The sequence below is a fragment of the Acomys minous genome (genome assembly GCF_964271855.1).
Source record: "Acomys minous genome assembly, chromosome: 1".
In the NCBI taxonomy this organism is placed as follows: domain Eukaryota; kingdom Metazoa; phylum Chordata; class Mammalia; order Rodentia; family Muridae; genus Acomys; species Acomys minous.
The window spans coordinates 58,923,015-58,944,546 of record NC_140483.1 but is presented as its reverse complement, the minus strand read 5'-3'; the positions used below and the strand labels follow the sequence as shown (position 1 = coordinate 58,944,546).

At 46.5% G+C, this 21,532-nt stretch overlaps 1 protein-coding gene and 1 long non-coding RNA gene across 2 annotated transcripts; one reads left to right on the top strand and one right to left on the bottom strand.

Annotated features, from left to right (window-relative positions):
• Positions 1–229: 229 nt before the first annotated feature.
• On the top strand, positions 230–19,850 carry FCAMR (Fc alpha and mu receptor). Its single transcript, XM_084778545.1, has 8 exons — positions 230–298; positions 385–525; positions 2,895–2,955; positions 4,362–4,502; positions 12,695–13,033; positions 13,957–14,710; positions 15,384–15,502; positions 16,126–19,850. The coding sequence occupies exons 2-8, from the start codon at positions 487–489 to the stop codon at positions 16,275–16,277; spliced, it is 1,605 nt and encodes a 534-aa protein (XP_084634671.1). The 5' UTR covers positions 230–298; positions 385–486; the 3' UTR covers positions 16,278–19,850.
• LOC311595723 lies at positions 8,699–21,050 on the bottom strand. Its single transcript, XR_014778552.1, has 4 exons — positions 20,318–21,050; positions 12,871–13,075; positions 10,618–11,299; positions 8,699–9,945 (listed from the first exon to the last, which is right to left on the bottom strand). It is a non-coding gene; the product is annotated as an uncharacterized lncRNA (long non-coding RNA).
• Between the last annotated feature and the right edge of the window lie 482 nt (positions 21,051–21,532).

Here is a 21,532-nt window from a genome sequence, read left to right as displayed (position 1 = left end):
ACTAGATTTTGGGGGGAATTCCTCTCCTGAACCCTGAAATCCCCTTCTTTCCTGATCAGGTGGTTACATCACTCATGCTAAGTAGACTGCTGAGATAGGGCACCCTAAAAAGTCTGGTACCTCGCACGGGGTATGAGAGAAGGAAAGGTGGGGATCGATCTGCTTTCCGAGGAGCTACTGTCACCAGCCCTGGAGAAGGTTCCAAAGAAATAAGTGACAGTGAGGACAAGAGACCAGAACTGACTTTCTTTCACCAGTAAAACTCCAGCAAAGGGACCCTGTTACAACTGGCATAGAGGTGAGTGGCATATGGCTTCCTTTCTGAAGCCTCAGTCTTCCAGACCTCGCTCCCACCGCTATTAACACATCATCCTGCCTTCTCAGTCTCCAGATTCAGAAAAGGACACCAGAAGACACCCACCCCACAAACACCAGCATCTCCTTAGATAAAAGAAAAAGTCCAAGTTGATTTTGCTTGGGACTAACATGGACCAAGACACCCCACCTAAGCCCAGAGAGCAAAAGGTAATATGGCTTTCTTCTGGAGATCTGGGTCCTGCTCTAAGAACAGGTAGTAGGTAGCAGCAGCAGCAGCAGCAGCAGCAGCAGCAAGTGTGGCTTGTGTTCTGGGGTCCTCCTTAGAACAGGTAGGCTCTTCCAAAGGCCAGAGAAGACTCAGGAGTTCGGGCTCCTACATATCTTCGCTTTACCCTCTTCTTGGCTGCAGCAAGGTATACTGTGTCTGAGACCTGGGTAAGACAGAGCCAGCACAGATGCAGAACACATAGCCACCCAGGCAAAGCCAGTCTTTTGCAGCGGAGGGGAATAAGCATCAGGGTCCACCAGCAGCCTCCATCCAGCAAAGCCAAGCGTGGTGATGCTGTGCGCTTCCTTCTGCATGTGCCAGAGCATTCCAGGGAATGGGGATGGAGATAGAAGAGAAGTGAGACTCAGAGATGCTAAGGGAGGGCATGGAAGTCAGGCACATCAGCCTAAGATGAAAGGGAGGTGGCTGTGCTTCCTGGCAGGACTCAGGGGCCACAGGATGCTAAACTCTGTGTTGCAGGGTAACAAAGCCCTGCAGAAAAGATTCCCGAAGGTCATTGCCAAAGAGGGGGACTAGAGACATGCCACTGAATGATAAAGACTGAGAAGTAACTAGGAGACATTTTATTTTAACACACACTGTGCTTCCTCATTGCCCCGTGGAGGCAGCTCTGCCCCTGAAACACCAGTGGGCTTCAGAAGATCTGGATAGCATAGCCTGTTGGCCTTCATATGGGCTGTATGGGGACTCAACGCTTTGGAAACAGTGGCCTGGGGTTGGCAGAATGCCAGCCACGCAGCAAACACGGACTCGGTGAATATTAATCAAAGTGGGCACTAGGTGCAGCCACACCCTGGGAGAGCCTAGAGAGGTCAGGGGTAAGATAGGGAAGGGCAGGGGCTGCCCTTGACGGTGCTCAGGGGAGGAAACACACTAAATTGTGGTGGGGATGGAGCTCAAAAATGTAAGGAAGCTGAGCCTTTCAAACCAGCCACTCTGGTCTCCAAGAAAGTAGGGCAGCCAAAGGCTCTAGTAGACTTTGCTCAGGAGACCCAAGCCAGGTGACAGGTGAAAGGAGCCTAGCCTAGAGCTATTTTTCTTTTTTCCTTTCTTCCCTTCCCTTTCTTTTATCTCCTGTGTTCCTTGAGCTCTTGATTTCTCCTGCTTGCTGTCTTCTCATTCCTATTGCCTTTTCTCCTCTGATTTGATCCTGCACTACTGGCCAGTGGCTTTCTGTGGTATAGTTGGGTGTGTAGAGGCTTCCTTGCCTGTGTGCCAAGCCACCTACTTAAAGTTGGCGCAACTGTTCGTTCTTAAGACTGGTAAAGTGCGAATTCACATTAAAAACAAAACAAAACAATGGCACCTGTGTGTGGGTCCAGAGAACTGCAGCCAAGCACCCATGAAAATCCTCAGAGAACTGAGATGTGTCTGAGGTACAATCTCAGTCCTTTTAATCACTGAGAAGTCATCCCTTTGGGGTTCCCTGACACAGCACGGGGCTCGTTCCTCCTAGCTGCCCACAGGATTCACACTCTGTTTAGATCTGGGTTCAGAGCTGGAAAGTAGAAAGATGTGACATGGCTCCCCTTTCAGTGAGCTGCCAAGGCCAGTAGGAGAATGTAGACTAGAAAAGGTCAAACGCCGATGGGGAGGGTCCAAAAGGGCTTTCAGAGACCATGGAGAAGAAACAGACCAGCACCCTACTGTCAACAGAGTGAAGGTTTTAGTTTTAACTCAGTGTAACCAAAGGTTACCCCCCTGAAAGAAATAACTCCCCTCTGGAAGGAGGCAAGAACGAGAAGAGACAGAGGAGGGAAATCCTGCATCCCAAGGATGCTCTACCCCACGCAGTGTCCATCGGTTACTCAGAACTGCTGACTTTCCCCAGAGACAAGTCAGAAGCCTTAGGCTGGCCTTTCTGAGCCTCGCGGGTTCGGTTCGAACTTTGCTCCTAAACTCTTTCCACTCTGCACTACCCATGCCAGTTCAGGGCTCCTCCCTGGGGAGTGGATGCTGGGGCTGGAACCTCACGGGGTGGGGGGCGGGGTAGATTTGCCTCTTTTGAATACAGAACCCTCATGAGTAAATGACATGTAACCTCACCTGCAGCTCCAGAGAGCCCCACTACCCAGGGCAGGCAGTTCTCTGGCCCTACCTATCAGATAGCACTATCCAGCTGCCAGAGAGAACAGATTCTACAGTAAGAGTGCCCAGCCCTGAGCCTCCCTTCCCGCTCCTCCGAACCCCATACCCTCCAGCCCCCAAGACCCCCATCCTCCCACCCCCTCGCCCCTCACTCTAGCTTCTCATATGCCTCCCTCTGGCCTCTTGTCTGTGGTTGCAGGTTACCAGCCTGAGCACAAGATGGAAATCACTCCTCCTCCTCATACTCTGCCTGCTCCGTGGTGAGTCCACAAACACAAGCCAGAGCCAGGCTTCACAGACCGCTGGAGATACGGCAGTGAGCTAGGACCAAGCAGGCAGATCAGTGTCTTCTCTCCCTGGGAGTCAAAACAGAATGCCCTGTGGATCTGGGCTCGGGCGTGGGGGTGGGGGCGGGAGCTGAGAAGCGTCAGAGACTGTAAATGCCGAGCTCAAAAATAACTAGTCATTGTTTGGAATCCCTCCCACGCACACACCACCTAGGCCCCTACTTCCACCCCAGCTCTCATTGACATGGATGACTAAAAATTATCTGTTTACAGAGTGTTTCAAGGTTCCCAGGTATGCGAAACACAAATATTACAGGCTTCGATTCCACTGGTTTTACAAGTGCCAGACCCAGCACTAGCAACATAAAAATGGAGACGCCCCTATCCTACACATGAGAAAGTCAGTATACAGAGGAATTATATGACTTTTTTTTTAAATGAATGCACTTATTCACTTACTTAATGCATATTTATGAAGGGCTTAGTATATGGACATAACTGAGGACAATTAGAATCCAGTCCTGACAGTGCCTGTAACCTGGTGTGCTGAGGCAGGCCCGGTGGAGATTAGGCAAGAGAATAAATGATCCTTTCCCCGTGCAGTGATGTCTAAAGTTTATTATGATCATAATTGAAGAACATAGTGTGTATCGTGTCTATTAGTTAGACTCTAGTCCAGGGAGGTTGTTTTACAAAAATAATTATTGAGCCGGGTGTGGTGGCATACTCCTTTAATCCCAGAACTTGGGAGGAAGAGGCAGGAGGATCGCTGTGAGTTCGAGGCCAGCCTGGTCTACAGAGCAAGTCCAGGACAGCCAAGGCTACACAGAGAGACCCTTTCTCCAAAAACCAAAAATAAAAAAATAAAAAAAATTATTGAATTCATTAATGAGTGAAAGTATTGTGATGATACTAAAAATGGACTGACTGGCCATGTCTGGCTCATCAACAAGTAGAGTGAACCAAGAGTCACTGCTGTCTGATGTGTGGTGTAGAACTCTAACGTCACCACCCCTCAGATCGCCCAAGACCTTATGTTCACATAGGTAACAGTCTACTTTATGTCTCATGTATTCTAAACTCAATTGCTCCATGGTCAGTACTTTAATCATCAGAGACACATCCCTACACGCCCACAGGCTCTGTGAACATTGAGGTGTGTAGTCTCTGGCTGTCCTCCCCCCTCAACCCCCCCCCAGCCCCACTTCTGCTGTGCCACTTAATATCCAGTATCTTCAGAGACAGCAGGAGCCCAGTGAGGATTGCTCTCTTACCCCAGGCGGTGTTGGGGGCAGGGATTGGAGCTGACTTCACGCTTCTGAGAATGGCATTGTGGGCATTTGGTGGCCCCTGGTGGCTCAGCTTCTCTCTTCACCCAGGTTCGTCCATGACCCCTCTACACAGAGGACCCCATTCCAGATGGCTGCAGGCTCGCTCTCCCCATTCTGGGACCCATATCTACACTATGGAAACAGACACGGCGTCCACACCCCCTTGCTGCTGGAAGAACTCCTTTATAGGTACAGCCCCTCCTCTTCCTCTGTCTGGCCACAGATCCCCTTTGTCAAACCAAGTCCTATTCCTATAAAGCCTGCCTCAGCTGCATCACTCCCAACTCCACCACTGCCTGCAGTGGAAGTCATAGCAATATACTACCACTGGGCAGTGATGGAGATGAGTGGGACACACCCCAACACACACACACACACACACACACACACACACACACACACACACACACCAAGAATCAGAGAATTAATGACAAGGTTCTCAAGTGAGTTAATCCTAAATGCCAGCCCATTCTTTAATTCTCACTGTTGACTAGTTTATAAACAAATCGTTTCATTATTATGGAAGCCAAGAGCTACAGTTAGTAACTCACCACACGAACACTTGAAGTATTGGTTCTTAACCTTGGTATTAATGAAAAATCGTGTGTCTCGCAAGAGTCAATCAAAGATCCTCAATCAGCAAAGGCAGACTATCTAAAGTGCTGACTCTAGAACACAAGAATTCTTAGATCTAGGGTGTGAACATTTTAGCAATAATAATTTTAATGATGATTACTATCTTTGTCTTTAAAAAAATTATTTTCTTGTCTTTTAATGATAAAATGTAATACAGTAACCTTTATGATGTGGCTTGGAGTATGTTGTTTAATTAATCCTTCAGTGGTATTGATACAAAACATTTATGGTTGCTACTGTCCTGTAATTAGGCCTTAGGTCTAATTACATAGAGATTTATGTAGTAGGTTCTTTATCCCTTCTTCAACCTCACTGCCTGTTATAGATATATTAGATTGTTTATTTCCTATTGGTTTAATTTTTATAATTTATGTATTTTTATTTTATGTGCATTTGTGTTTTGCCTGCATGTATGTCAGTGTGAGGGTCCCTTGGAATTGGAGTTACAAACAGCTGTGAGCTGCCATGTGGGTCCTGGGATTTGAACCCGGGTCCTTTGACAGAGCAATCAGTGCTCTAAACCACTGATCCATCTCTCCAATTCCTCCTTTTGGTTTAATTTTTGATAAGTCATTCATGTGAATCTAGACATTTATTCATTTCTTTTGGATTACAATTAAGTGTGCTTTTGGATTCCAATTAAGTATGCTTTTAAGGTATGTACTAATAACGTATATTTCATTAGTATGTTTTGTAACACTTTCCTTTTCATTTCTAGCTTTATTAATTTGGTCTCTTTCTTTTTGATAATTTGACTAACAGTTTGTTAATCTTGTTTATCTTTTCAAAAAACAAATTTTGTTTTACATTCTTTTTTATTTCTATTTCTTTTTTTTTAAGATTTATTTATTATTATGTATACAGTGCTCTGCCTGCACATACACCTGCAGGCCAGAAAAGGGCATCAGATCACATTACAGATGGTTGTGAGCCACCATTTGGTTGCTGGGAATTGAACTCAGGACCTCTGGAGAAACAGTCAGTGCCCTTAACTGCTGAGCCATCTCTCAGGCCCCTTATTTCTATTTCTACGATCCATTCATCATTCAATGATGTGTCCTCTAATTTCCAAGAACTTGTGTCTATTTTGTGGTTGTTTGGCTGTTGGATGTTAGCTTATTCTATTTTATTCATAAAGAATACAAGAACTTATTTCAATTTTCCTATATTGTTAGGATTTGCTTTGTACACTAACATTGTAACACTGGGCAGCTGAGAAGAATGTGGACTCTGCCATGTTTGGATGCAATGTTCTACTGCTATCTGCCAGATCCACTGACCCATTTGACCTCTGACCTCATCTAGCTCAGATGTTTCTCTCAGTTTTTTTGTTTGGTTGTTTTGGGTTTGGGGGTTGTTTTTGTTTTTGTTTTTTGGTTGTTGTTTGTTTGTTTGTTTGTTTTGGTTAGGGTGACCACCTGTTATTTAGGGTATTGATGTCATCTACTCTTATGTGCTAGAGTCAAATCTATGTCTTTACATATAGCATATTTGCTTTATGAAACTGGGGCACCCATGTTCTGTGTATGCTCAGAACTGAAGTCTCCTCTTGAGGACTTCTCCCTCAATCATCATGACATGGCCTCCTGTATCCTTTTGATAATGTTAGAAAGCGGCACTTGCTTGTTTCCAAGACCTTCCAACACCCTTTTCCATCCTCTCCCTATACTAAGATAGTCTTAATCCATCTTCTATGGAAAATGGAGAGTTGCTCCCTAATTCCTGTCAAACTCAGTTGAATTTGTTGCCCTTGGTTGTTTTTCGTATTCCTCTCTTGCTTAACTATTATTTTTCAAGAGTACTTTGTTCTTTCCTGGGGCCTCACTTAGCTTTCTCTTCCATCTGAAGAGCATCTTCTATTAAGTTGAATTAGCAGTCATGAATTCCTTTAGCATATTTTTTTTATCTTTTTTTGTTTTAGGTGTGTCAAAAACATTCATTAGAATTATATCAATAGTCCTTCTCAAAGCAAAATCTAATATATTCCTTGAAAACAGCATATATAACTTCTACACATTTGTCCTTCTACATGACCTGAGGAGACCGGTGAGAGGAATGCCCAGAGCAGTGGTATCTTCAAATTGTTTATTAACAGCAATATAGACATGATAATAATAATGATATGCACATATGAACTTTGAATATTTTTGTTATAACTATCATTTTATTGAGTTACAACAGTTTAGGGACACTTAAGACATCTACTAATAATTCCAATTTTTCTCTTCATATATCAAATAAAATTTATTCATATATCAGATAAAGTTTATTGATACAATGTTATGAACACAGAAAATGTATTTGCAGGATAGTTTTCTGGTTATGGATTCAATTCATACCTAACTATAGTACTTAGACTTCCTATTTTATCATCACAAGTTCCAAGTAAATATTTGATTCCATCTGTTATTGAATTTACCAAATATAGTTATCTAAATTTCATTATCTTTTTTAATTAATTTATTTACTTTACATCCTGATTACAGCTTCCCCTACCTCCTATCCTCCTAGTCCTTGGCTCTCCCCTCCCCTCCCCCCCCATTCTATCCTCCCTTTCTCCTCAGAAAAAGGAGGCCTCCCGTGGATATCAGCCCGCCTTGGTATATCAAGCTGAGGTAGAACTAGCTGGATCTTCTCCTGTTGAGGCTAGACAAGGCAGGGCAGTTAGGGGAAAGGGATTCAAAGGCAGACCACAGAGTCAGGGACAGCCCCTGCTCTAATTGTTAGGGGACTCACATGAGAACCAAGCTGCACATCTGTTACATATATGTAGGGAGCTAGGTCCATCCCATGCATGTTCTTTGGTGGTTCAGATTCTGTGAGCCTCGTATGGCCCCAGGTTAGTTGATTCTGCAGGTTTTCTTGTGGTGTCCTTGACCTCTCTGGCTCCTTTGATTCTTCCTCCTACTCTTCCACAAGATCCCTCAAGCTTCACCTAATGTTTGGCTGTGGGTCTCAGTATCGGTTTCCATCAGATGCTGAGTGAAGCCTCTCAGAGGGCAGTTGTGCTAGTCTCCTGTCTGAAAGCAGAGCAGCATATCATTAATAGTGTCAGGGGTTGGCTCTCTCTCATGGCCTAGGTCTCATGCTGGGCCAGTCATTGGTTGGCCAGTTGGTCAATTTCCATTCCATCTTTATCCCTACACCTCTTATAGGCAGGATAACTTTTGGGTTGAACGTTTTATGCCTGGATTAGTGTCACCATCCCTCCATGGAAGTCTTGCCTGGTTACAGGAGGTGGCCACTTCAGGGTCCACATCCCCTCCTGCTAGGAGTCGTAGCTAAGGTCATCCTCATAGATTCCTGGGAGATTCTCTTGTCCTGGGTTTCTGGCTTATCCCAGAGGTACACCCCCTCTGTCTCCCCATTTCAGTTAGTCTCTTTCTCAGTTCTTTCTCCTTCAGTCCCCTCTACACTTGATCCCTTCTATTCCCCTCCCCATCCCCTTTCCCACCCAGTTCCCTCCCTCCATCTTCCTCTAAGGTCTATTTTATTTCCCCTTCAGAGTGAGATTTAAGCATCCTCCCTTGGGCCCTTTTTTGTTACTTATCTTCTTTGGGTCTGTGGATTATAGCATGGTTATCTTGTACCTTATGGCTAATGTCAACTTATGAGTACATACCATGTGTTTCCTTCTGGGTCTGGGTTACTCAAGAGGACCTTTTCTAGTTCCATCCATTTGCTTGCAAGTTTCATAATGTCCTTATTTTTAATAGGTGAGTAGTATTCCATTGTGTAAATGTACCACGTTTTCTTTATCCATTCTTTGTTGGAGGGACATCTAAGTTGTTTCCAATTTCTGGCTATTAGTAATAAAGCTGCCTTTAGCATATTTTTATTGTGGAACATTTTTCCTTGTCCTTCATTGACGGATAACTTTGTTGAGCATCACAGTCTGTGTTGGCAGTTGTTACCTTTCAAGACTTGAAAATATATTATTACAAGCTCTCCTGACTTCTGAAGTTCCTATGGAGACATCTGTTATGCTGGTAGGTCTGCGTTTATATGTGACTGAATGCTTCTCGGGCATTTGCAATGTATTTTCTTTGTTCTGTGTATTTAGTAGCTTAATTACAATATGACAAGGGGAGTTCTTCTTTATCTCATCTGTTTGGTGTCCTAAATCTGTATCTATATCTAGACTGGCATCTCTCTAATTGTTCAAAATTTTCTGCTTTGATTTGGCTGAAAATGTCTTCTGTGCCTTAAGTAAAATTCTTCTCCTTCTTCTAAGCCTGTGATTCTTAAATTTAATCTTTTGTGATGTCCCAGATGTCTGTAAATACCCCTGATAGTCATGCACTAACCACCCCTGCCTTTGGTGGAGGGCCCCACCGTGTCTCTAGCTCATGTCTCCTGACCATTCTTGTCATGAGGATTTCCACAGACCTTCCAATTCCCGTGATGAGGATTTCCACAGACCTTCCACATCCCTGTCATGTTTTTCAATCCCTGCATTTCAGTTTGGTTTTTCCTCAGTGCTTCTATTTCTTTATAGAATTCTCTTCTCTATCTTGTATTGACTTCCTTACTTCAATTTACCTTTTTTGTGCTCTTATGAGAGTCATTCAGGGGTTCTTTTTTTTTTTCCTTTAGTTTCTTTTAATATAAACATTCTTTGAATTATTTATGTAGCATTTAATCTAGCTCACTCTGACTGGACAATTACTGTGGGATTAGTAATTTTTAGATGAGTTATACAGCCTTGATTTCTCATGTTTCTTATACTAAGATTCATATATCTGGGGCTATTTCATCCCTTGGATTTTTTTTTTATTCATAGTATTCTTTTGGTTGAAGTATTTGCCATGTGCAGATGGGGCTAGGTTGTGGTAGAGTTGAGGTGCAAAATTCAGAAGTAGTTCCTCAATTCAGGAACTCAAGATGCCAGCCTCAGCCTCTGTATTGATTGTGGAAACAGCCACGGAAACTACGTTTGTCTACCACACAAACATCACACCAGGTCGGTAACAACAGCGGCCAATGACGTCAGCAGCTGTTGAAAGAGAAATGAACAAGGTGTTTGTCGGATTTAGTTATTACGATTAGGAGTCAGAGGAAATGGGGGTGGATGAGGATAGAAATTCTTTTTATTAATAGATCAACATTGAAAAGAACAAGGTGGAAAGTAGCTGGGAAGGAAAAAGTTGGGATGCTGTTAGAGTGAACAGATTCAAGAGTTTGTTAAAGTTCTGGAACGTTACACCTAAGAAATATTAAAGAGGAGGGATAAGAAAGAGACAAAGAAGAAAAAGAGGTAGGAAGGAAAAAGAGCATGCGAGTTGTGTGTGGGAACAAGATTAAAGAATGCCAGTTAGTAAAATGAGTGGAGAAACATACAGAAAACCATTAAAAATCCAACTGAGTAATGTACAAACTAAGCAAGACTATTTTATATTATCACATACACAGAGAATATTTTATAACTAAAAAGTAAAACAAATTCTTTAAAATGATGTTTAAACTAACAGTAACAGACAAAAGCGAATAGTGTGATAAGAGTACACCAGATTTTTTTAAAATGCCAGCTTGATGTTTATTATTTGATGGGATGGTTTTTAAGTCCCCCCGCCAACCCCCCACCCTGCCCATAGAGCTGCACTGATACAAGTTCAGTTCAAACCTGTAGAAGAGATTTGGCATTGGGCTGCCCCAGCGGAGCGCTTACATTTTGGGGGGTGAGGTTCTGACACAGCTGCACCAAGTTCTGAGTTCCCTCTTTGGTGTTCTTTCTATCTCCATGCTGTGGGAAGAAGGAGAGCTGGGAGCCCCCCAGCCTCCGTAGCCACCTCAGTGTTCCTTGGTGCCAGCACCCTGGGGAGGGGAGAGTGGTTCGGTTCATAAGGATGGACCTTAGGCCACTTCATTGGCCTACGGGATACTGACAGTTAAGCATCAGTCCCTGTTCATTCATCTGATGCTGTAGGGTGTGAGAGAGAGAGGAAATGGCTTGTTTGGTGGTTTCCACTACCTCTACCCAGGTAGCTTGGTTAAACCAGGTGCTGATGTCTAGACATGCCGGTTTGTACCCCTGTGAGTTGGGTATTGTCTGTGTTTGAGGCAGATCACACTATGTAGCTGACGCTGGCACTAACTCAACCCTTTTCCTGCCTCGGCCTCGTGATGAGCTCGCAGCATGTGCTGTTATGCTCAACCTCATCTCGAAACATACGAATTTGGACAAGGTGTCTTGAGTCTTCCTTTCGTACCGGGGTCCGTACATTCTTCAACTGATCCTGATAAAGGGGTACTGGTCACAACTTTCTTGGGTTCAGACGTCCTAAAAACAAAGAGCAAGCTACCGGGTACTTACACCCCAAACCAAAACGGTCAGCCGGGACTTTGGAAGTCTGTAGGAAGAAATTACAGAGCTGGTTTCAACCATAGCCCAACAGGCAGCTGTCCTGGCCTCTAAGGGAAGTGGGGAGGAGGGCAAAAACCCTCGGAAGGCTGAAGAGTTTAGTGTAAGAAGTGTTTTGGACCAATGGGCCACTTTCTCTCACGCTAAACCGTGTGAGGGAAGGAATGACTAGAGTGACCGAACAAATTTCTCACTATATTCCATGTTTCTTTAGACAGAAGGACAAAGGGTTCATCCTCCGACCCAAGTCACGGCCTGCGCCAAGAGAGGGAACTGTGGGCCACAAAAAGAGGTGCAAAAAGCTAGAAGCAGGGCTGGAGAGCCGGCTCAGTGGTTAAGAGCACTTGTTATTGCAAAAGACCCTGGTTCCGTTCCCAGCACCCACACGGAGGCGAAACACCTCTTCAAGCACCAGCACACATGTGCTGCACAGGCACGCACGAAGACAAAACCATCATACACATAAACTAATAAAAATAAGTAAGTCTCAAAGAACAAACAGCTGGAAGTCCTAGGGTTGTTATTGGTGGCTATAAAAAGCCAACAAAACAAGAAGCCGTTCCCACAGGAGGGAACTTCAGTCAGACATGTGGGGAGGGAGAGTAAGGGGCAGTGCTACTTTGAACATTAGCCACGCACAAAAGCGCGGTGTCATGCACCACAGCTCCCTTCCCTGTGCCAGTCCAGGAAGCCACAGAAGAAAGCAAAACAGGAGATCCAATCTGCACATCCCCTCCACGACAGTCTCCGAGGCTAGTGGGAGCAAAGGAAAAGCCTTCAGCTAAAGGAGACACAAGTTTCAGCCCATTACCACATCAGGCTAGATACATAATTTTAGGCTGGACTAGATTAGACCGTGTGTGCCAAGAGAGACAGTGAAATCTACTATACACAAGGTGGTGCCTCGTGTCTCACTAAAGAGCAGATAAGTCCACAGGCGTAGTGTGAAAGGTCAGTGAAACAATAAACTTTGTTTCTGCTTATGCCTTATCAAATTAAAGTCCCCCTCGTGCTGGCTTCTACGTACTCAGGTCCACCTAAATATTGCCAAAGCAGGTATGTTTGCAATCCTTCTCACCTGGGCTCTCATACCCACTGTGGTTCATGTGTGCTCAATGTCCTGATCTACAGAGAAGTGGGGAGCATGGGAAAATGTCAGCCATTGATCTAGAAGCTGCACCAGCCAAGTGGAGTAGACTACGCCTCTTGTCTTCAGAGGAAAGGACACTATGTGTCCACAGTTCCTCAGTGGCTACGCTCGCTCTTCAGCTCCACGGGCCACCTTTACAGCTGCGGTCTCTGGCACTCAGGGTTCCTAACTAACTCCCTTAATAGTGACTGTCCTCACTGCTCCCTCTCCTTTGGCTATTTTCTCTGCCTGCAGATGCAAATGCCTTGAGAGGCCCGAGGCTGGTGTCTGGAGAGACTGGGGGAGCCGTCACCATCCACTGTCATTATGCCCCCTCCTCCGTCAACAGGCATCAAAGGAAATACTGGTGCCGCCTGCGGCCTCCGCTGTGGGTCTGCCACACCATCGCATCCACCAACCGCTATACTCACCGTGACTATCGTGGGCGTGTGGCTCTCACTGACTTTCCACAGAATGGTTTGTTCCTGGTGAGGCTGTCCCGGCTGTCCCGGGATGATACGGGACTTTATCGCTGCGGCATAGGAGACCGGAATGACATGCTCTTCTTCAGCATGAACCTGATTGTGTCCTCAGGTAGGAGCCAGCTGATGGCTGATGGGCCAGTTTCTGTAAAGCCTAAGTTCAAAAGAAATAGGTACAAGAGAAGGCCCAGAGCCCGAGAAAGCCTTAAGCCTTGGGCAATAAAAGGGGAAGTAGGAGAAAGGCTCTAGGAGGCAGACTTTTGGTTTGGATATAAGTCATCTTCAGAAGTGTCCAACAGAATACACGTAAGGTCTCTGGCCAGTACTTCCTGCCTTGAATATTGTACAATGAATGTTTGAGCCAAGATCCAAAAATGCTGTGAGCCAGACAAGGTGACTGCCCTGGTTCCTGACTTGAGGAGAAAGGAGCACTATGGAGCACTACCTGGGAGGACTGAAGGTCTGCACCCAGGCTTCTCTGTAGCAACCCCTTGCTGATCCCTCTGCAGCCATCTGACAGCCCCAAGTCTCTGTTCTGGAGGCACGGAGGCATGAGGTGGGGGGAGGGGCGGTGCCCCGTAAAGGCTGCTCTGCAGAATACCTATCCAGAATTTGACCTCTCTGGTGAGTATATATATCCCTTGAAGGCTGCAGGCTAGCTAACTGTCTGCTGCAATCGGAGGCTCCTTTGCTCCTTTGCTGAGTAGTGCCACAGGCTCCTGGGTAGCCAGATAGGGAGTATGCAAGCCCAAGGGAAGGAAATCAGAATATAAAATGTGAATATTTGCAAAAGAGCAGAAGCACGTGGAGATGTTCATTTTTCAAATTTTATCTGACTTATTAGCAGAAGATCACATCGCATCTCTTAGTGAGGTGCATCCTACTTAAGAAACATTTAGCTTAGAAAGAAATCCTTCTCTCTCTCTCTCTCTCTCTCTCTCTCTCTCTCTCTCTCTCTCTCTCTCCCTCTCTCTCTCTCTCCCTCTCTCTCTTTCCCTCCCTCCCTCCCTCTCTCTCTCTTCCCCCAACACACAGGTCCTTCCAACACCACCTATGCGGCAGCTCCAGCTTCTACTGAGCCCATCACAGCCTCTGGAACAGCCTCTGTAGCAGCCAACAGATGGACCTCAGAAGTCACCCAGCGTCTAGAAGACCTAGGCTCAGGATGGAGCCCAAGAGCTCCAACTATAGGTATAAGCAACACTACCTCTTCAGCCAATGGAAGGCAAACCCTAAGAAAAACTTCAACAATGGTTCCATGGATAAGCAGCAGAGAGGATGACCCTATCAAGGCAACAGTCTCCACTCTGGAGAGTCCAGCTCAAAAACCAAGAAGTGTATTCAGTACGACACAGGGCGTTTGGATATGGGGCTCCAGAAACTCAGTAACGACTAGTGTTAGCGCTCATGAGGGTAGGAAGAAAGGCACAACTCTAGAGGCTTCTGGGCCACAGGAGGAAACAGAGGCCAATACGTCTCCAGACACACCCAGGAAGACCACGGGAGCCACAAGACCACCGGTCCTGCACTCAGAACATGTGACCCAGGAAATTCTACAAGAGGGAACAGAGGTTTCTAAACAACAAATGCTGCCCTCCACGGAGGAGGGGTCACCCCCTGCTCCAAGTGTATGGACCTGGAACACTACACATATGGAGGTGGCATCTGGGGGAGGAAGCAATGACAGGAGCCTAGAAAACACTGCTGAAGAACGTAGCCCCTCCACACAAAGCCAGCTTTCAGCAGTGGGCTCTACGTGGGTCCCTGGCAAGGGGTCATCCATGAAGAGGTAAGCCTTGGGTCCCTTCTCTGACTTGGGGACCCACATCTGCCCTGTTTCCTGGCCAGACCTTTTTTTTTTTCCTGCTGCCCTCTTTCCCTTTGTAGCTACAAATTAGTAAATGGTAGGATGGGGTATCTAAGCCTCAGCTACCATCCTCCACACCTCAGAGCCTGTGCTGTGACAACGCTATCTGAAGGGTTTCCAGTGGGCTGCAAACAAAATTCCAAATGACACAATTAAATAATAGTCTGGGACCCTCGGGACTTTACATTCAAAGTGGGGAGCAAAACTCCTGAGAAAGTAAATAACTTGTTGAAGGCACAAGGCAAAGTTGTGACAGAGCCAAGTGCCAAGGCCAACTTCCTGGCTCCAATTCATCTTCTTTCTCAATATGGCACATTGTGGCCCATGCCCAGGAGGGTGGAGAACAGCAAAGGGCTGGGGCCTGAGGAGCTGAGGAAAACAGCTCTGCTGGGAGCCAGCTACAGGGACAGGGGTGACCAATTAGCCTGGGACTCAGCTTGTCCCTCTGTGAAATGAGAGAGGTAGGCTGTCATAGTCTTAATAGTCCATCTAATTCTGACCTGCTGGATTCTGTGCTTGTCTCATCCTCCCCCTTCCCCTCCCCCTCCCTCTCCTCCTCCCCCTTCCTCTCCCCTGCCCCCCATCCCTCCCCCAGTGCTTCCACAGGTGAAGAAAGCAACTCTTGGATCCTGACTCCAATCTTCACCGTGCTGGCCCTGGTTCTGCTTGCAGCTCTGGTCCTACTGAAAAGGAGCGTCTGGAGAGAGAGGACCTGTGAGTTGAGCTTAAGTAACCCCCAAATCTAGGGAAAGAAATGGCTCTTTCTTTCCACCTGATACCCCAGGGCTGGGTCAGGGTAAGACCAAGTGGCCCCACTTTTGGATGTAGAAAAGATACATTCCACTCCGAACCATCTAACTATGCTTGGTTGTGGCTTCTTAAAACTCTCTCTACACCTTTGCCTCAGTGGCATCTGTTGGCTTAAGGAGATTTGGAGAATGGCAAAAAACTATTAACCGTAGGCATGGAACCACACTGGCAACCCTGGCATAGGAGAACAGACAAGCCCTGCGGCCAAAGGCTGCATGGGTACCCTTCTGCACAGCTTGCGTTATTCTCAGAGTAACGTGCCAGGGATGCAGACTCCCAGTGTGAGTGTGCCATGGTGTGCAGTCTTGGTGAGAAGAGATTGCGGCTTTCTGGGAGCCAATAGGAGAGGCTATGGTTCTCAGGGCCAGGAATCAACTCTTCTGGACCAATTATTATGGTCCCAAGGTCCAGCTACTGGACTTCCATCTTGGGAATTTCCCAGAAGTTTGCCTTGGGTTCTTAGGGGAGCCAAATCAGTGTGTATGTCCACCCCCAGAATATTCACAGCTTTTTCTGTGTCTCTGCAGCTCAGGAGGCAGAAAGGGTACCAAGAATCACTCTAATTCAAATGACACATTTCCTACCAGACAAGCTCCCTGATGTGAGGACAAACTTGTGGCAGGATGACCTTCCTCCTACTCAAGCCAGCCTGACTGTCCTGGAGGACCCAGGACCCTGAGGATGGGAAGATAAACAGCTCAGTCACCATGGAAGGAGGACCAAGACCAAACAGTTCCCTGGCTTCTTCAGCATCTTCTCACTTTCCTTCGCCCACATGGCGACTAGCTAACTGAGTTCAGCCTCCACCTGGGGCCACAGGGGCCTAGCAACTTAGGCCTCAGAGGGCCAGGCATTCTCCATAGCTAAAGGTGACAGTACAATGACTAAAAAAAAAAAGCTTCCAGAAAGGGGTCATGGTCTAGCTGTCTTTTAACTGCCTAGTCTGCTGCCCCTTACAAGTTTTTCTTTCAGAGAGAGGGGGGAGAAGAGAGAATACAGAATCTCCGTTCTTGGCAGTGTGGAAAATGAGAAGCTCTGTGCTGTCACCACTGCCTCCCTGAGTCCCCCTCCTTATCTGTGCCTGTTAGTACTAAGCCTGCTGCTCACACTCAATAGTATCCTCATATACCAGGCTCACCTGAGCAAGCACAGCCAGAGCTTAAGGGCAGTAATTGTGCTTTACCCATTTCACTACATCTCCAGTGGGACTCCAGCAAATTAAACACTCGTGACTGTTTGGCTGTGGATGGCATGAACTTGGTGGACACTAGGGATCTGCCTGGACAAGAGGTCTGAATCCCCTAGGGTCTCCATCCCTTTTGTTTGAGAGTTCACTAGATGACCGTGTCAGTGGATCGGGGAGAATACCTACTCTTCACATGGTATCTCCCCATTTGACCCTGTCCTCACTATACTGTAGATCTTTTGGCTGGGTCAAGATTTTCTGGGATTTTCCTAAATGATGGAAGGAGAGGGTACTTTTCACTAGGTTCTCATCCTCAATCTCCTCTTGTTCCACTGTTTATAAATCTTTGATATCAAAGACTGTAGACAAATCTGGAAACGGCTTAGGAGTGGAAAACGAGACAAATGAGAAGAATTTTATGTAGAGTCTGTTTTATGAAAACCCATATTTGTTGGGGAATTTTGCCCTCTGCTGACCGTACCATCTTTTCAGGAGCCCCATCTGGTCTTTCTCTTTGTCAGATATGTTTGCAAGTGAGCTGTTATCTGTGCGTGGGCAATACAGGCATTGAGCAACAAATGATGTGGGGAAAAGAAAAGTCCCAATACCAATTTAAGATCTGTAACATTGGCATTTCTAGAAGGCTTGATCTTGCCCTCTAAGCTGTCAGGGGCATCTAAGTCCTTTAGAAATCCCTCTTCATATCTGATTGTGACCCCAGATACTATACCAGGAAAGCCAAGAGCAGTGAGGGGCCTATGAGAGACATTTCTTAGATAAGTTGGCAGATCAAATGCATCTAGCCAGGTGGAAACACAGAACTTCTGAGCTATAGATGCTTAATCCAGAACAGTGATTCTCAACCTGTGGGTCCTGACCTCTTTGGGGTGTCCAATGAACCTTTCACAAGGGTCACACATCAGATATTCTGCATATCAGATATTTATATTACAATTCGTAACAATAGCAAAATTGCAATTATGAAGTAGTGATGAAGATAATTTTATGGCTAGGGGTCACCACAACATGAGGAACTGTATTAGAAGGTTACGGCCTTAGGAAGGCTGAAAGCCGCTCATGTAGAAGGAATCTGAGGCCCAGTGAAAGAAGTCACTTGTTTGAAGTCACTCAGGTACCAAGCTAGTGAAATCAGAGTGAGACTGGAGAGTGTAAGGCCTTGGCCTAGTGTCTTTCCACCTCACCACTGCAACATCAGCAAAGCAAAGCTTGTCAAAGCTGCATTGCACCACAGCCATCACTCCAGGCTACTTAGGGTCCACTATCTCAGCCTGCCTGAGAAACCAGTAAGAGAGACAGAGAAGCCACTATTTCCACCTTCCATCAATGAGCAAGCAGTTCTGCCAAGTACATAATTCAGCCAAGACCACTTAGTTTACTGATGACTGAAATCAGTCAAAAGTTCCAGCTGTTTGGTCTGCCTAACCAATTGGCCTTTACCAGGAATCTCCGTAAGACATCGGCTTTTTGGGATATTAAAAGGTAGTCAGAGAAAATTAAACTGTAGCTCAAAGAAGTTTGGGAAATTGTAGGTTAATCTTTTTTTTTCTCTTTGGTTTGGTTTGTCTTGTCTTGTCTTTTCAAGACAGGGTTTCTCTGTGTAGCTTTGGCTTCCAGGAACTCACTCTGTAGACCAGCCTGGCCTCGAACTCATAGAGATCCACCTGCCTCTGCCTCTGCCTCTGCCTCTGCCTCTGCCTCTGCCTCTGCCTCTGCCTCTGCCTCTGCCTCCTGAGTGCTGGGATTAAACATGTGCCCCATCACTGGCTGGCATAACTAACAGACTCTTAAATTCAGGGCTTCTCAAAGCATTAATCATCCAGAGGAAAATGGTGAATAACTGAGAGCAGAGATGTGATGTGCGCTGGACTATTATGCTTAGCAAAGCAATCTCCTGGAACTGCATCTCCTTAGATGATTCATTGGGGGAAGCTAATCCATTAAGCCAAGACAGGGTCACTTTTTCTTCCAAGGGCCACACAGCAAATATCTTAGACTTGGCAACTCAGAAGCTTCTGAGGCAGTCGCTCAGCTCCACCTCTGTAGCCAGAGAGGGTACACAAGCCACTGGCTAGTCTACAGTCCAGCAAAACTTTCACAGAAATAGAGAGCTGCCTTTGGCCTTCAACCATAATTTGCAGTGCCCGCATTAAGCCAGGAGACTCCACAAGACAGTATATACATATAGATCTGACCTGAAAGATCAGACCTGTCTCCTCAGGAACTTGCTGCTGCCCCTTGTAGGAACCTCTCCCTCCTCTGAACTGCTTGGATGCTCTTTGTCCTCAACTGAGCAGCTGTGGTGTCCTGTCGGACTGCCCATCTTACTAGGAGAGGGGAACAGGAAGGGATGGGTCTCTGCGGTAAGGTGATGATGGAGCCAGGAAAGCTTCCAGAAGGAGAGGTGTTTCAGAGGAAGCTGAGATCCACCAGGAGGAGCTGCAGGAGATCAGTTTCTGGCCCTGGAGTTCAGAGAGAGGCAGGAATAAATAAGATCTGAGCAGATGCCAGCAGACGGAAGGAGGTCCTTTATGGCCCAACGGACCAACATGAATGGGTGGGCCATGCTTAAAGGGCCAGACACAAACCCCATAGAGCAGGTCAACTTCACTAGCACCATGCTCCCGCCGCCTACTGAAGTGAGGGGCAGGGAACCCTTCCTTACCAGGCTAGAATCAGAGGCACTTCCGTTCCAGGACTGAGAGATGTCATTGATTTTCGGAAAGTGAAGCAGCTGGGCACAGCTCTCCAACACTCCTCTTTCTGCTTACACAGCCTCGTTCTATGTGCATTAGATGCCACGTCTCTAAGGCCATTATGGCCGTTCCCATGTTATGGATGGGGAAACCGACATTCAGAGGAAACATCTCATACTTCCAAGGAAAAGGCAAACAAGGAGACATGGCCCACCTGCAGCCTCTGTCCTTGAGCACTACTATTTTGTTCTGGCATCTTGTTTGTATTTATTGATAGCTGTATTCAAGGACACAGTAAAAAAAAAAACCACTGAAATGACCACTTCATGACTGGGGAAGGTAAATGGGAGGGAGAGAGAGAGAGAGAGAGAGAGAGAGAGAGAGAGAGAGAGAGAGAGGCAGGAGGGAGAGAGGCAGGGAGGGAGGGAGAGGGAGAGAGAGGAACAGACTGGACATGCCAGAGCTCGAGAAGCAGGGCAGCAGGGAAGAGCAAAAGAGAATAGTGAAACTAGCATGCTTGGGCTTGGGGTAAGGGAAAACTTTGCCCTTGTATACAGGACAGTTATGAGGAAGAGAGGAGCATGTGCACAGCAGCAGCCTGCCAGCTAGCCCAGTGGAGGAGGAGTCAGGAGGTGAGAAGGGCCAGGAGGCTAACATTGACTTTGAAATGCATAACAAGTCAGTGTGAATAGGGCTAAGGAGCCTGGGGCTAGCATGGGCTTTGGTAAGCGCCATAGTTACAGCTCAATAGGGCTCTCTGATCCTCCAGGGGAAGGGGAGGTAGGTAGGGACCTCTCTCTGGTGGACAGAAACACTTACATGGCTTCCCGAGGAATGCCGACAGTACCCTCCCAAGATCCTCCAGCAGCCCAGCGCAGCTGAGCCTGTCATTTCCAGACCTGACAGCGATCTTGTCTTCTGGCCAGGTCTTTTTCCTACTTAGAGTTTCATGAGGTTGCTTGCTTCTCTCCTTGAGATTCCTGTGTGAGAAGTTGCACAGTCATTTCCGTCCATTTGCTCTCTTTAATCACTAACTAGTGTTGATATTTGTCTGAGCTCAGTGGGGCGCAAACGTCAAGAACCTCTAAGAGAGTCCATGGACCCCAGGTAATTCGGTATAAACGCTTCTCACCGCATGCTGCTGACAGACTCGGAGTTAGACAAACTCTCTGGCAGGCAGGCAGGTAGGGAGAGAAGCCGCAGCTAGCTAATAAAGGGAGCAAAGCACCAAGATGCCAGCTTCTTCCTCACCCTCCTGACCAGAGACAAAAGCCTGACCACTTAAATCAAAGGCCTGGTAGGCTTCCATCTCCCGCCAGCAGATTGTCTGCTGAGGGAGTGGATCAACAAGTTCAAGGCCCGCTCAGGGCTTGTCACACAACAGTTTGGGGCCAATCAACCACCGTATATAGCCAACACTATATGAGGGGAGGAAGACTCCTCAGAGTCTTTCAATCCCCCGCTCCAGGAGAGAAGTGGCAGGGTTTGTGAATTGTTCTCTGTGTGTCTGTTGCACTTACATGCTTCCTCACCCCCAATAAATGCCTTTTCAACTGTCGGTTCTGTCTGCGGTGCTTGAGATTTCTCTGCTGCGGCCTGTAGACCTTCAGACTTTTCTGCCTTTTAATTCCTTTAACTAGCAGAGAAAATGAACCCAATCAGGACCCCGAGACTGAATTATTTCAAGACCCCCGGACTGTATGACCACTAGCACTCCTGTGGTGGTTTTTTCACCTCTCCTAGGATGGTCTGAGAGATACTGAATCCATTTCACAGCTGCCAGCAAAGAAGCTTCCTCCACTGAAAGGCACACTAGAATGCACGAGCCAAACAGATGAGGAGTTTCTGAGCATCCTCCACTGTGGAGATACCCCAGAGTTCACAGTTTGACAAACGCACTTTGGAGGCTCTACACTGGAAATGAACTCTGTCACCAGTATCACCACACTCTCCGCTCGTAAAGGGCCAAAGCTTGGCTTCAGGCACTGGCCTCCTGCTCCCCTCACTGTCAGCAGGAAGCACAATTAAACTGTC

Bases quoted from the DNA above. Each gene is read 5' to 3' on its own strand.
- FCAMR (XM_084778545.1), top strand. From the start codon at position 487: ATGGACCAAGACACCCCACCTAAGCCCAGAGAGCAAAAG. The intron at 526-2,894 runs GTAATATGGCTT...CTGTGGTTGCAG, and splicing joins CTAAGCCCAGAGAGCAAAAG to GTTACCAGCCTGAGCACAAG. The intron at 13,034-13,956 runs GTAGGAGCCAGC...CCCAACACACAG, and splicing joins GAACCTGATTGTGTCCTCAG to GTCCTTCCAACACCACCTAT.